The sequence below is a fragment of the Malania oleifera genome, chromosome 3, assembly GCF_029873635.1.
Source record: "Malania oleifera isolate guangnan ecotype guangnan chromosome 3, ASM2987363v1, whole genome shotgun sequence".
In the NCBI taxonomy this organism is placed as follows: domain Eukaryota; kingdom Viridiplantae; phylum Streptophyta; class Magnoliopsida; order Santalales; family Ximeniaceae; genus Malania; species Malania oleifera.
In genome coordinates, this window is record NC_080419.1 from 121,875,785 (window position 1) to 121,890,769 (window position 14,985).

The 14,985-nt window shown below is 34.6% G+C and overlaps 1 protein-coding gene across 1 annotated transcript; it reads right to left on the reverse strand.

Annotated features, from left to right (window-relative positions):
• Positions 1-11,459: 11,459 nt before the first annotated feature.
• Positions 11,460-11,999, reverse strand: LOC131151536 (F-box protein At4g35930-like). Its single transcript, XM_058102777.1, has 2 exons — positions 11,946-11,999; positions 11,460-11,900 (listed from the first exon to the last, which is right to left on the reverse strand). The coding sequence occupies exons 1-2, from the start codon at positions 11,997-11,999 to the stop codon at positions 11,460-11,462; spliced, it is 495 nt and encodes a 164-aa protein (XP_057958760.1).
• Positions 12,000-14,985: the final 2,986 nt, after the last annotated feature.

Genomic DNA, 14,985 nt, shown 5'->3' on the forward strand with positions numbered 1-14,985 from the left:
TTTGCCTTTCTTTGGATCTTTTGACTTTGATATACCTTGGCTTTCAACAACTTATTCATGTCCTCATGTTCTTCAACAAGTAATTCATGTCTTGGCTCATTTAAGCTTCATTTGATCCTTGTGAGCACTTTAACCTTGCTTCCATCATATTTGATCCTTGTGGGCACTTTGACCTTACTTTCACATATATGAATCCTGAAATATCATTACTCACACAATTACATTAAATTTCACTTGTTTGTTAGCATCAAAACAAGATAACAAGATTTTAAGCCTTGTAAGGCCAATACTATACACTAGTATTATTACTGCTACACTCTAGAGTTTACAAAACCTAGTATCCTAGGCTCTGATACCAAATGTAATGTCCCCAAATTCTTAATATAAAAAGTAACATAATGAATAAAATGGTCAATCCGAACCCGTGGGTAACGGGGACACCTGTCAATCACAGCGAAAACCTAAGCAGCAACAAGCATAAAGTCTAAATCATCCATCCATAAGCATAATACCACATTTTACTACAATATCATTATTACGGTATTTTTATACATCCTCATAAATATCAAAATAACTCTAGGGTCAAATACAAAATAATTCTAACCCTAGTACAAAATCTTACCCTCCTAACGAGGTAATATCCCTAACTCAACGGCGGCCACGACGCGCTGGTCACACAGGGTCTCCTGAAAAATATATTAAGTTCAGGGGTGAGACACTTCTCAGTAAGGGAAAATAAACTAAATACAGCTGTGTAACAACATGAATATTTAATGCAATTATACATATACAATACATTTCATATATCGGTAAACATTCATCATAACATACTAAATTCTCATCTACTTTCATATATATTAATAAATCATAACGTACATAAAACATCTGTTATAACTGATAATACTAAAAACATAGCAAGGATGAATAGCTAGCTAATGTTATGTATTACCCCCCATGACAGGTTGTGCAGCCCGAAGGCGGTACCCGACAATGGCTAGCCAACCACTGCCGAATCAAATATGTCTGTAAGTATGATGAGCCCGCCACACCATGGTCCGAACTGCTAGGTGGACGTCCACACTCTACTGAAAGCCACATCGACTATCCATCTCCCACCCCCTCGTGGGGCAATTAGCACTAATCTGAACAAAAATATCTGATCTATATAGCTACGATACCGAGCTCCTAAACTGAACTAAACTAACATTTGAGTTCTGATAATATATAGTAAATGATAATATAGCATCTTTCATAATTTCACAAATACGGCCTTGTGCCGAACATTTCATAAATATGGCCTCGTTCCGATCATACATAAATAGGGCCTCGTATCGATCATACATAAATACGGCCTCGTGCCGATCATACATAAATACGTCATTCTAAAAATAGTCATTTTATCATGCATTTATCAAAATCATAATGTACTGTACACTTCCATAATTTCTCAAATCATACTGCATTCATATCATTATCATTTCATAATATTTCTCTACGTAAAATAATATTCATGCCACACATTTTCTGTATAAAACTATACATCATATTTTAAAAATCATGATTTCTGGCATCTCATTCATATATACACGTTTCAACATAATAATAATATTTTTCTCAAACAAGCGTTAATTCCATAATATTCAAACATCGTACATATTTTTAGGAAATCAATTTGCTCACAAATAATAATAATTTGCGTGAAAAGTAACTGCTTTAGTTTATTCCCTTACCTGACTACTGAGAAAACCTCTAGAATATCCTAGCCTAACCCCCGTAGGATTTCCTGATCAATACCCTGAAACTGAAAACTTACAGTACTAAACTTCAGTAGTTCTATGCGTACATCGTTTCTTATAACTACCGTAATACCAAATTTGGCTTAAGAAGTCTTACCTCAACTCAGGGATGATTTCCAACTTGCTTTCACCAACGATCTGCTCTGGCAGATTTGGAGAGAACTTTCCCAGGAGCGTCGTGGTGACTTTATATTGTCGATTCGGCGTAAAACTGGCCCAAAATTGATGAGAGAGAGAAAAAGGGAGGACTGAAGAGGAGAGAGAGAGAAGAGAGTTTGCTTAAGAATTAAGTTAAAAATTCAGATTTTTCATATTTATAGAACTGAATTCGTTGACAAGCCACCTCATTCGTCGACGTCGACGAAATTTAGTCCTCGTCGATGAAATTCATTCGGTTCAAAACTCTCGTCGACGAAATTTAGTCCTCGTCGATGAAATTCAGTCGGTTCAAAACTCTCTCGGTATTTCTTCGTCGACGAAATTGAGTCTTTGTCGATGAGAATTTCGTTGACGAATTCTCTTAAGCCCTTGACAATGAAGCCCTGATGATTTCCCCTCGGTTTTTCCTTCCAAAATGTAATGTCGGCGACGAACGCTAAGTCGACTTCCTCCTTCTATTACTGTTTCCGTTTTTATTCAGGTTGTCACAGTTTATCATTTATATATAATAAAAATAGTACGGAAGTATGTTTTACAGTTTTCAGTACCATGATTATATGAATTTTAGTACCATGATTGTACAATTTTCAGTGTTACGATTATACAGTTCTCAATACCATTGTAACATCCTCAAAATTCATACATTTTTTTTTATATATCTGTGTATCTATATCCATACCTAAGCAACGGAAACATAAATCACACAACCACATGTACATGTATATACAATATCAGAATCTAGTGTGTACAGACCTTAGTCATACAAAAATAACCCTCCAACATCATCTACTCAAAAATATACACAACTCTGTCAAAAACTCACCCTATAACCAGGGTAATCAAACTAATCTCTATCCGCGAGCCTGATCTGCTCGCCTAGTTAGCTCACCTGAAAAATGTTAAAGTAATGGGGTGAGTCGACGCTTAGTAAGTGGAAATATGCTATTACTAATGTGTGGCAACTAAGTTAAAGATACTTTTAAAATAGTAACTGAACTGTAATGTCAAAAATCATTTGTAAAGCATATCATTCTTTCACAATTTAAAATATACTGTATCGTCTGTTTTTCTACTTTTCATACTAATAATATCATACTATACTCATCGTATACTATAAAACTGTATACATATACATAACTGTGCTTTATCCCTGGGACTCTATATGTCATGATTTAACCCCTCATGACAGGGTTGTGCGGCCTGTAGGCGGGACTTCATCTGGTCGGCCCTCCAGATAAGTCAATATACTCTACACTACCTCAGCCCGGCCAAACTGCATCCTCTCCTAAGCTCGGGACTGGCTACTACCTCGTCAAACTGGCCCCCTCCACCCAGTGAACTGGGGAGTTACAAACTCTCCGAGCACGGCTGACGGTACCCACACACTATCTAAGATATGTGGTTGCACTCTATTTGTATCTAGTAACGGTACCGTGCTCTATATTCTATATTTGTACTGTATCTGTCTGAAATCTTTCCATAGGGATCTGATACTATATACATATCTACATACATATATATATATATATATATATATATATATATATCTATATTCTTTTACCGTTTTCTTCATCATGTTCCCAAAATTACCATAACTCTATCTTTCTGTACTGTAAATACTGTGATCTCTATATATTGTATCTGTAGCATCTTGATGCTACCTTCATATCTCTGTCTGTATACTCTGTCTATATACTCTGTATGTTATGGTAATAGGAAACATGGCATACTATAACTCTATATATACTGTTCTGTATAAAGTTGTGATATAAATACTGATCTGAGTAAAACTGTATGCATGTATACATATATATATATATATATATATATATATGTATATATCTGTTTCATAAAACTATTTATATAAAAATTGTATATGCATGTACATTTCTCTATATACTCTTTGTGATTATAAACCTATATCTGTATAATCCTAGATACTGGAAAAACTATAGAAACTGCATATATAATTTAGTATAAAAACTCTCTGTGTATTCAGTATAGTATGATACATTATAAAAACTATATAAATTTCTTCATCATATGAAAATCTACTCAGGCCACACAAATATTTAAACTCACATTCTGCAAATACTGTATAACAAACTAGTATAAATATGTGTCTATGAAATCTCTGTTAATATTATGAAAACTCCTAGCATAGCATATTTTCTTTACCTTAACTTTGAAAAGCCCCTATAAAATTCTGGCTCTATACCCGCAAAGTTCCTAGTTCAACATCCTGAAAACACAATATCTCAGAACAAAATATCAATATTTCTTCACCTACATCATTTTCTATAACTATCATAAGGCCAAAAATAACCTAAAAGGCCTTGCCCTGAATTTGGGATGAATTCCAACTCAATCCCACCAACGATCTGTCCTAGCAAACTTGAAGAGAACTTCGTCAGGAACGTTGTGGTGGCTTCAGATCTTCGATCCGGTGAGAAACAGGCCCGGAAACAAAAAGAGAAGTGAGAGAGAGTCGTAGGAGAGAGAGAGAGAGGGGCGCGGATAAGTGATAAAAATATGAGTTTTCCCCTTATATGTTGTGGCCTTTGTCGACGAGACACGTCATCTCGTCAATGAATCTTTCAATAAATTCGTCAACGAATCCCTGTATTCATCAACGAAATTCAGGCTGCCCCATAACCCCTCTCGGTATTTTCTTGTCGATGAGGCCCTGTATTCGTCGACGAGTTCTGGCAATTTCTTGAAATTATTATTATCATTATTATCTCCAAAATGCGATGTCGTCAATAAACACTCCGCGTTCATCGACGAAGTCTATTGCCTCCTTATGTTCCTATTTCCATTTTTCCTCTCTCTTTAATATTTAAATATAAGTATTTTCTAGGTCATTACAACCATGACGTATGAATTACAGTTCAGTTCAAAAATATAGCTGATACGGTTACAGTTTATTCAGTGTCATGGTTTATACAGTTATTCAAAATCATGGTAAATCAGATAGTTGTATATAGAAATATATTATATAGTATCAGACCCTGTTGGACCATACACTTACAGAGCACGGTACCGTAGCTACAAATATTTCAGTTATGAGTGCAACCAACTATTTAGATAATATGTGGTAGTAGATCGATCATATAGCGCCCTAGATGTGGACAAGCTCCCCATCAGATATGGGTTGAGGAGGGCAGATCAAACCGAGGGAGTATAGTGCTTTACCCTAGTCGGCTAGTCAGGGTAGATCCCACTACGGGCCGCACAACCCTATCATTAGGGGTTAAATCATGACACACAATTATCCACGGGAGAAGTTTTCAGTTATTATTATGTATATACAGATTTACAGAGACGGAGAATATATCTATGTACAGTAGAAGTATTTTAAATAGTAACCTAATATACTGATATGTTAAGCAACATGGAAAAAGTAGTGGTTTCTATTACTTGTACCGTATTTTTAGATTCAGTTATATGCGTTTATACAAAAACAGATTTTCATAGTATTATAACTCATTTGTCACACACTAGTAATAACATATTTCGTCTTACTGAGCGTTGGTTCATCCCAATTACTTTAACATTTTTTAGTTGATCCAGGTAGGCGAGTAGATCAGGCTTGCAGATAGAGGGGCTTCAGTATTGCCCTATCAGTAGAGAGTGAGTATATTTTTAAAAATATTTTTGTGTAACCCTCAACAGTTGAGGATATTTGAGGAAATAGTCGTATGTGTATATTTTGGGAAACATGTTAGCACTCTGGTATTGTATGTGATTACATATGGTTATGTTTATTTGATTTCTGCTTCTTGCTGCTTAGGTTGATGATTGGGTTTAATCTAGTTTGGTATCAGAGCATGTTAAATGTCATAGTATATATATATATATATATATAAAAAAAAACCCAATTAAATGGTAGGTTGTTACAGTGTGCCTTGTTTATATTTATGCATTTTATATTTAATGCACATGTATGTTATAGTGTGAATGATGCGCTTGATTTAAATTTCTGCACATTATATTATTGGTGTATGGGAATTGCATAAAACGACCCTAGTTCATATTATACGGGTATTTCATTTCACCTAGGAGATAAATTTTTAAAATTCCAATTCACCTCCCCCTCTTGGGAATACACCAATTCTAACAGATGGGTTAGATAAGATCTATACTGGTGGTATTGACAATGATATTAAATTGTGGGATTTGCATAGAAATGAGGTAACCATTACACTTCAAGGCCACCAACATATGATAACAGGTATGCAGCTGAGCCCTAATGGTTCATATCTCCTTGCCAATGGTATGGATTGCAAGCTGTGCATTTGGGACATGCGTCCCTATGCCCCTCAGAACTATTGTGTGATGATATTGGAAAGGCACCAGCACAACTTTGAGAAGATCTTGTTGAAATGTAATTAGTCACCTGATGGAAGCAAGGTTACTGCTGGTAGTTCAGATTGAATAGTGTATATCTAGGATATGACCACTCAACGCATCTTGTACAAGCTCCCTGGCCACATTGGATCAGTAAATAACGCCGCCTTCCATCCCACTAAACCTATTATTGGATCCCGCAGTAGTGATAAATAGATTTATTTTGGTGAGATATGAAATTTTGTTAACCTGAACATAACCAATGGCAACAATCCATTGTTGTGTCCTATTGTCACGGTCCGACTATTTTCACACCACCCTTGTGAAGGGTCGTGCGGCACTAGCGAAAGCACTTTTGTTTAACTAGCCAGCCTATTGTTTACCAACATTCATCCACGAAACACTTTCATTAGCATTCAATCAAATGGCAGCGAAAATAGTAAGCATTCATGAAAGTAGTGGCAAGCAAGCATTAAACATTGAATCTACGAAATTCATTAACAACACCTCTGTTGACATTGTGTGTTTAGCGAGGCAGGCAAGTAGGCTAAACACGTTGAAAATAGATAGTGAGTTTTATAATGACTGATGAACACTCACCCTCCCCTAAAGAGGTTTTTATGTAATTATCATCCTGACACTAGGAAACATCAAAGTGACCGAGGAGTCATACTGCCTTATTTGACATACAAAGACACTACTAGCAGAAAATAACCCTACTCTAGTATTTACATGATGGAAACTCATCCGAAGCACATGAGATAAGTGGTCACATGCAAGCATAATGCCCTGAAAAAGCTTAGATCGTGACATTCTCCCCCACTTATGTGGTCAATGTCCTCGTAGACTTTGGCGGTAGGTACACTTAGAGTTTGTACACGAACGGTTGAATATCTTTCGCAGAAATCTAGCTGATTTCTTTGTCACCAAGGCATTTTCACTTCACTAGGAACTTCTGCCGCTTCTTCCTTGAGGATATGAACTTTCTGTCTGCAAGAATCTCTTCAACTTCACGTCTGCTAGGTTGCACTGTCTTCAACTCTGCTTTGTTGAACTAACTTCTGCTCAGGTCATTGGTGTTGGCGTTGAACGGCTTGAGGTAGCTAACATGAAACTGCGGTCTTTGCCCTTGATCTGCTCACTTCTTCATCTGCTTAGAAGCTTTCTCCAGATTGACTTGAGCAAACTCTATATTCTGTCTCCATTATCTGGTGAAGATGTATGCCTTGGGACTCTTTCGTCTATACGGCTCGCCCACTGTGTGAGGTAACAGCGGCAGCTGGACTGTAACAAGCTCAAAAGGGCTTTTGTTGGTTATTGAGCTCTTTTGAGCATTGTCACAGAACAGAGCCACATCAAGTAGTTGCACGCCATTCTTCTGGTTTTCATTGACAAAATGGCACAAGTACTCTTTCAGTAGCTCTCTAAATCTTTTCATCTATCCGTTTGTCTGTCGGTGATAACTCGAAGAGATGTCAAGACGTGATCTGAATATCCTGAAAAATTCTATCAAGAAGTTGTCAGTGAGCATTAAGTCTCGGTCACAAATAATAACTTGGGGAAAACCCCAATGTTAGAATTGGTGTATTCCCAAGGGGGGGGTGAATTAGAAATTTAAACTTTTTCTCCTAGGTAAATCTATCCAATGACAATATATATACGTCCTATGATTTTTCTGTGCAATTTCCGAATGCATAGATAAAAATGATATGGAAATCAACTCAAATGCATCATTCACACCATAACATACATGTGCGGTAAATATAAAGTGTAGAAATATAAACAAGGCACACGATATGTTATCGGGGTTCGACCAACTATGCCTACGTCCCCGCCTCTAGCTCGCAAGCTAGAGGATTTCACTAATAGCTCACTTAAGGGTGGAGCGGCACCGTTTATAACCAAGTCAAATTAACACAGGGCTGACCTTAACTTTAACCAGGTCAATTAGCGGGGCTAACCTCAACCTACACGCCTTAACAGGATGATGCACCTAACTTTCCTAACCGGATCTAAGCCAATCCGGGACTATTCTAAGGCTAGTCTCCCTCTTCAGGCTCGTGCTTGGAAATACAACAAATGTGTATATAATCAAATGGTACAGTGATTGTGCTTTCGTGTAAAGCAGATTTGTATCCAAATATTTGCAATAACATACACCATAATATGATTCAATATGTAAGCTTAGTGTGGTCTAGATAGTTCAACTCTCAAAGGTATTTTCTATCAGTGTAATGCGTACGTGAGAATGTCAAACAATCAATCTTTGTATCACAAGATATTCAGCCAATAAGTTCACACAAAGATGCCAAGTCTTAAGTATTTCAATCAGTAGGTTTTCTCAAGCATGCAAGTATCAAATGATGTATATGCTTGGTTTGCAAAAGATGTGTAATCTTTGTATTCAGCAAGTAAGATATGAATGAGTGAAATATTGCAACAAAGATCATAATAACACAACCAAATATCTCCTCAAATATTTTCAAGATAAAGCACACTAGATATTTGAAAGTATTTTGAAAATATTTTGCAACCAAAAACAAATACAATCTTCTCAAGATATTGCAATAAGGGTGCAAGCTTAGAAGATCTATCAAAGTCTTATTAGGATAAACTTATCAACAAAGTCTCCTAAGAATCCTTAGGTTTGACTCTCAAGAAAATCGTGTCAATCAAATAGAACAAGGAGAGCAAACCTTTCAAAACAAACACTCAATCAACTTATAGATTGATGTAGGCACTAATAGAGAGTAAGCATGAGTGAATGAGTCTAAAAAATGAGTAGTATAGGCTTTTGGATTTTCAGAGAATTCTCCCCTAATCAAAGTAGTTAATTTCTATGTAATTTTCACAAATGATTTCATATATATAGACATGGGAGGAAATATGACCGTTGGGGACCTATTGGGTATTATTAAGAAAGTTTAATGATGTTTCAAATATTTTATCTCTGTTTAAAAAATATTTAACTGTGGTAAAAATCAGGGCAACCTGAGAGGTCCGGTCGACCAGAAAGGTTTCGGTTGACCAGATCTCAATGGTTTGGTCGACCATAAGTATTTTGAACTAAATGGTCAGTTGACTGAAAGTCCTCTTCCAAAGGTGATTTTCCTATTTTATAGAGGTTCAGTCGACCAGACCATTTTGAACTAGTTGGTTTGGTCGACCAGACCGTTGGGATTTCTCCCGATGACCCTCGGTCGACCAGGTAATTGGAGTACAAAACTGGTTTGGTTGACCAGATGGTCAAAATGTTGACCCAGGAAGGTTTCGATTGACCAGGGCTTTTTGAACTACCTAGTTGGGTCGACTAGGACCTTTATCAACTGTTGAACCAGGCCCAATTCGGTCAACCAGGGCATAATGAACTGTCTGTCGATTGAAAGTACACCAAGTGTGTATCTCGGTCTCATTTTGAAATATACAAACCCTATTCAAGTGCCTAACAAATATATGTGCAAATGTATGTGTCCTAGGGTCATTTATGTCCAAAATTAAGACACCGAAAAAGTCCGGTGTCGGTCGATCGAAACCTTAGGTCATTTCTCATTTTCGGTTTGTTTGAACATTACATATTATCATACATGTGATGTGTGTGAGCTTATTACAAACCAAAACCCTAGTTACTATTACAGATCAATTAAATGAAATATATTACAACATTGAATAGAAATTAGTCTTCAGGCTTTACTTGCTTTGTGCACATCTTGATCTTAACAATCTTAGTTCCTGCACAAAAACCTCAAACACCCATTAGACACAATGAGTATTTGTCATAATCAAAACCGAGCGTGATCAATAAGGTCAACACCCAATGTTTCACAACACTTACAAGGAACAATTGTGTCGTCTCCTCTACCGAACAGTACTTTGGTGCGCTCATGAAAGTACCATACTTCTTCCACTCCCCCTTATCTTGTTGGCAAGTGAGACAAGTTTTGGTATAATCAAGCACATCATCCCGTGTGTGCGGCCAACAATACCTCCCCAGTAGTCCTGTCATTGAAATCATTCTCCATGAATACCCCTCAACAAACTTCCTGCAATATATAGTAAGGTCAAGAAAGGAACGCAACTCCTTCACTATCGTGGGAATCTTCTGTTCTACAATTTGATGAAGTATTTTATGGATTTACAGTTGTAGACCTACATCTATGTAATAGTAGTTTCATTTGCTTCTTTGTAGTTTTGAAATGTTGTACCTTGCATAGTTGCTCATGGGAAAGAATAGATTTGTGTTGAGTACTTTCTCTAGGATTGGTATAATGTTGAGACCATTTTGTTCTTGTTAGTGAAGCTCTCTTTGATCTTGAGCATGACATAATTTTATGTATGCTTGTTTTATTTTCCAAGAAATTATTTTGCCAATCTTTTCTGGTTTCTTTGTTTGAAAAGTTGATTTCGGTTTGTTTGGAATTTGAAAAATTTTAGGAGAAGGAAAGAAAAATATTAAAAAAATCTTCATTTTCATGTTTTATTATTAAGGAAAGCTAAAAAGAAAAAAATATATTAAGTTTATAAGTAAAAATTTGATTTTATATATTATAAATATTAGATATTTTTTTTATATTTTAATCATATCAAAAGTATTAAATATAGAAGGAGAATATAATTTTAAAAATGAATTTTATTTTATTTTTCTTAATCAAAATTCTTAATTCCAAGGACGACACAAGTTTTTTTTAATGAAACCATTATGATTCCTAAGGTCTCAATCTTGACTGATTCAATGAACCTGGACAATAACCAAAAAATTTGAATGGAGACAAAATTTCCCCTTTAGAGAGAGAGAGGTGAAGGACATCTCTCCTTAATGAAATGACATTTGTGGTCACAACTCAAAACAATTTGTTTTATTATGGAAAGGCATTTAAGATAAATGAAGGAGTTTTAGATTTTTTTCATATTTTATTATTATTTTATAATAAAATATTAAAAAAATACTTTATTCGGAAAAAATCTTTTAAAGCTTACGTAATCTCGCAGTTAGATTTAAACCGCCAAGAAATTTGAGTACTCACGCGGCCAAATTTGACAGAATGGTCTATGAGATTTACATGGTCATTTGCATGGACATGTTTTTCCTCTTCCGGCAACTGGCACAAATCAGACAATCTCCCATCATGTGAATATTTGAAAAACCACCACAAAAAATTACGGAAGTTTATTCTGAGCAACACCCTGGCATAACTCATCCTCGTAGAACAAAACCTGACTTGATGCCAAAACGGACGGCACCATGCATCTTGAAGGAAGTGCCGACTCCGGAAAGAGAACGGCAGTAATCTGCCTCATCTCAGCTAGTTTGGTTCGAGGAGGCCGAGGGCCATGCTTCGTTGCCTTGGGGGTGTGTGGGCTTGGTATACAGATGCTCTTTCCATCTCTTTTGCTTATGATTGGCCAGTGTTCTGTTGGGAGTGGAGTCATTGTGCTCAACATCTCCTGTCTAGAGCGATCAGGGGTTGTGTAATTAAAGTGGAGCTGCCTGGCAAGCAAAACAGCCTTTCTAATCCTTTCAGAAATGTGAAGGACTACTCGCAGAGCTTTCCCTCGCGATTTACAGAGCCAAGATGCGAAGAAAAAAAAAACTAAAAACTAAAAAAAGAAGATAGAGATCAGGGAGGATTGTTGGCTCTATACCATGTGGATTAAGGTATTGAAAGGAAGAAGATGGGAGGAAGATTCGGCAGCCATAGCTGCGAGTTGGAGATCGGAGGCAGAGGAGATTAGCGCAGCAAGGTGGGCGTGTGCTGGCTACGCGCAACCTTGGAAAAAAAAATGAATATTAAAATTGAGGACGAGACACACTGTGGCACTGTCAAGAAGGCGTGCGCTTGCTACAGAGAGAGAGATGGGGGCGTTGGCGGGTACAGGCGCTGCGGAAAAAGGGTTAATATATGGGTTGGTAGGGATGGAGTATTTAATTTAATGGATGGGAGTTAATATACGGGTTAGTGATGGGAGAAATAGAAAATAGTTAAATGAGGTTTGATTTATTGAAGTGGAGATGTAGGAGATTGTTGCTCCAAGCAGTGAAGAAAAGAATATTTAATTGGGGAGGGAGATAAGATATGTAATGGGCAGAGAATTGTGTCAAATTTCATGTGCTGCGGCTGAAAAATAAAAAATTAGATTTGGGACTCTAGTGGCAATTTCAGAATGCCGAAGAGATGGTCGGAGTTGGACGGGAAGACGGATAGTGGAGAAAATGCCGAGAAGCTAATTGAAAAATAAGCAAGAGATGATTAGAGAAAGAAGACAATTTTAGAGTTGGGGCGGTGGGTGGTCCTCCCGCGAGATTTGGGCATCACGTGTCAATACATGAATTTTCCTAACTGTTTAAATGTCGTAAGATGATCGAGCAAGATTAAGTTTTTAATATTTTATTATAAAATAATAATAAATTTTAAAAAAAATTAGATATTTTCTCTAAGTTAGCCAAAAAGAAGAAACATGTTTAGTCAAATCTGAGAGCCACATCAATATGTTAAAAATTCCAATATTCTGAAGTTCGTGCATCAATAAAGTAGGATTTGTGAATCTGATTCTGGCACTGTTTTTTTATCTTTTACTTTACTTTCACTTCTTACCCAAAAAAATAAAAATAAATTATTAGATTCTTTTTGTTAACATTCCAAATTCATAAACAAATAGGCACATAAAAATTTACAAAATAAGGTTGGATTTTCTTTATTAAATTGATAGTTAATTAAGTAATAGTTGCTACATTAATTTTTTTTTATTTTGAAAATAAAAGAATAAGAGTAATATTAACTATTCGTTTAATTCAACGGAATAGTTATTCATTCAAATAAGATGAAATATGAATTAAATTTTAGAAATCAAGAGAATAACTATTTCTTAAATATTTAGATATTTTCCTAATGAAATTTGAAAATAAATATTTTTTGTATATCCTTATTATAGAGTCATAAAATGTTTCACATTGTTATTTATGTTATAGTAATAATATAATTTCTTATATAACTAATTGTAATGAACCTCCTAAAATTAATCTATTCTTAGGAATAAACATTTCACAAACCCATAACCTAAGTGAAAGAATGATGTTAAATATGTAATTAAATAGATTTAATTTATTGAATTAGTTTATAATTAGAAGTGTGGTATGAGAAATTAAGTGTAAACAAAATAATTTAGTTTATAATTTTTTTTTTGGGTAGAATCCGTCATTTGGAATTCAAATTTTAAATGTGTTTGGATAAAAATTTTATTTAAATTTTTTATAAAAAAGAAAAGTTATTCTTATTTAAACCAGATGATCATACCAAATATTTCGTTATTAAATGCTAGTATAGATTAGATGAGAAATTAATGACCATTCTAAAATTTCGCAATGTAAATATCTATTTTTATTACATCCATATCAGTTAGAATAATATCAAATTGTATAGATGCCAATTATCTCTCTTGAATTTCTAATAATAGCAATTATCTCTCCCACTTATTTTGAAAATAAAAGAATTTACTTCCCCTTCTGTTTAAAATTTTACATTTTATTTTTAATTTTAATAACAAGAGTTCATAATGGCATTCGTTTACTTTTTTAGAGACGAATTAGAATTAGAATATAAGTTGATTTGGGTTACGAAAAGAAATTTTAGAATCATTTTTCTTACAATAACTAGATCTATATACACAATATATAGTTTTGATCGTTTTAGAAGATTGGTTACCAAAATATTAAGCAACAAAGAAATAAAATATTAAGAAAAAATTAAGGTTGTAAGTCATTAGTTCATCATCTCGATTTTTGTTTAGTTGGTTTAGATTTTTTGATTTTAGTTTATTTTATTATTTTTATTTTTAATAGGTCTGTTTAGATTTGTTTTTTGTTTAACTTTATTTGGATTTGTAGTATTGTTTTGGTTGGTTGTTGGTGTTGTTTTTGGGAGGCCTTTAATTTATTTATTTTTATCTGTAATCCCCCAATGCTTATCTTGTAATTACGGTATTTCTCCGTCAAAAGTGAAGATATATCAATAAATAAATAGAGGTGCTGCCCTCCTTTAGTAAAAAAAAAAAAAAAGTGGTATTACTCAAAGGTTACGTTTGAGTTGTAAAATGAAATGGGTTAAAAATGAAATACAATAACCCTAAGTTTGGATAGACTTTGAATTTGAAGTTGTATTGGATTTGGATAAAATATAACATTACAATTGTATAGAAAATTTTTCAAATCCACTCAAATTCAAATTCAAAACTTGAAATTCATACTTCCAAACGTAGCATAAGAATATAATAGTATAGAGACAAAAAAAAAACATTATGATATGCAAAAGTTTTTATTAATTCAAATATGGATTCATATAAGAAGAGACATTCTTATAGTAACATTCTAAAGTGATCATTCTTCTTCTATTCTATGTTTATTTATTGAAAAAACACTAACTTTTGATTATAATTTGTTTTAGAGTGACACGTGTCTTAATATGCTTTCTACTTCTATTCCATTTTATAAACTAAATACGAATTAAAAGATAAATAAAGAAATGAAGAACCGTGGTTAAGTAAGAAAAAAAATAAAGAAAGCAATAATTATAATATTTTAAATACTTTTCAGCATAGGTCAACTAATGCATTGCAAGAGGTCTTGAGTCAATAATTATTAGTAAACAAGAATAAGACTCCGAGGTGTGGAGGAGAGGCCTTGGGAATG

Coding starts and splice junctions, on each gene's coding strand:
- LOC131151536 (XM_058102777.1), bottom strand. CDS start 11,999: ATGGCTGCCGAATCTTCCTCCCATCTTCTTCCTTTCAATACCTTAATC. Junction 11,901..11,945: donor TCAATACCTTAATCCACATG/GTATAGAGCCAA, acceptor TTCTTTTTTTAG/TTTTTAGTTTTTTTTTTCTT.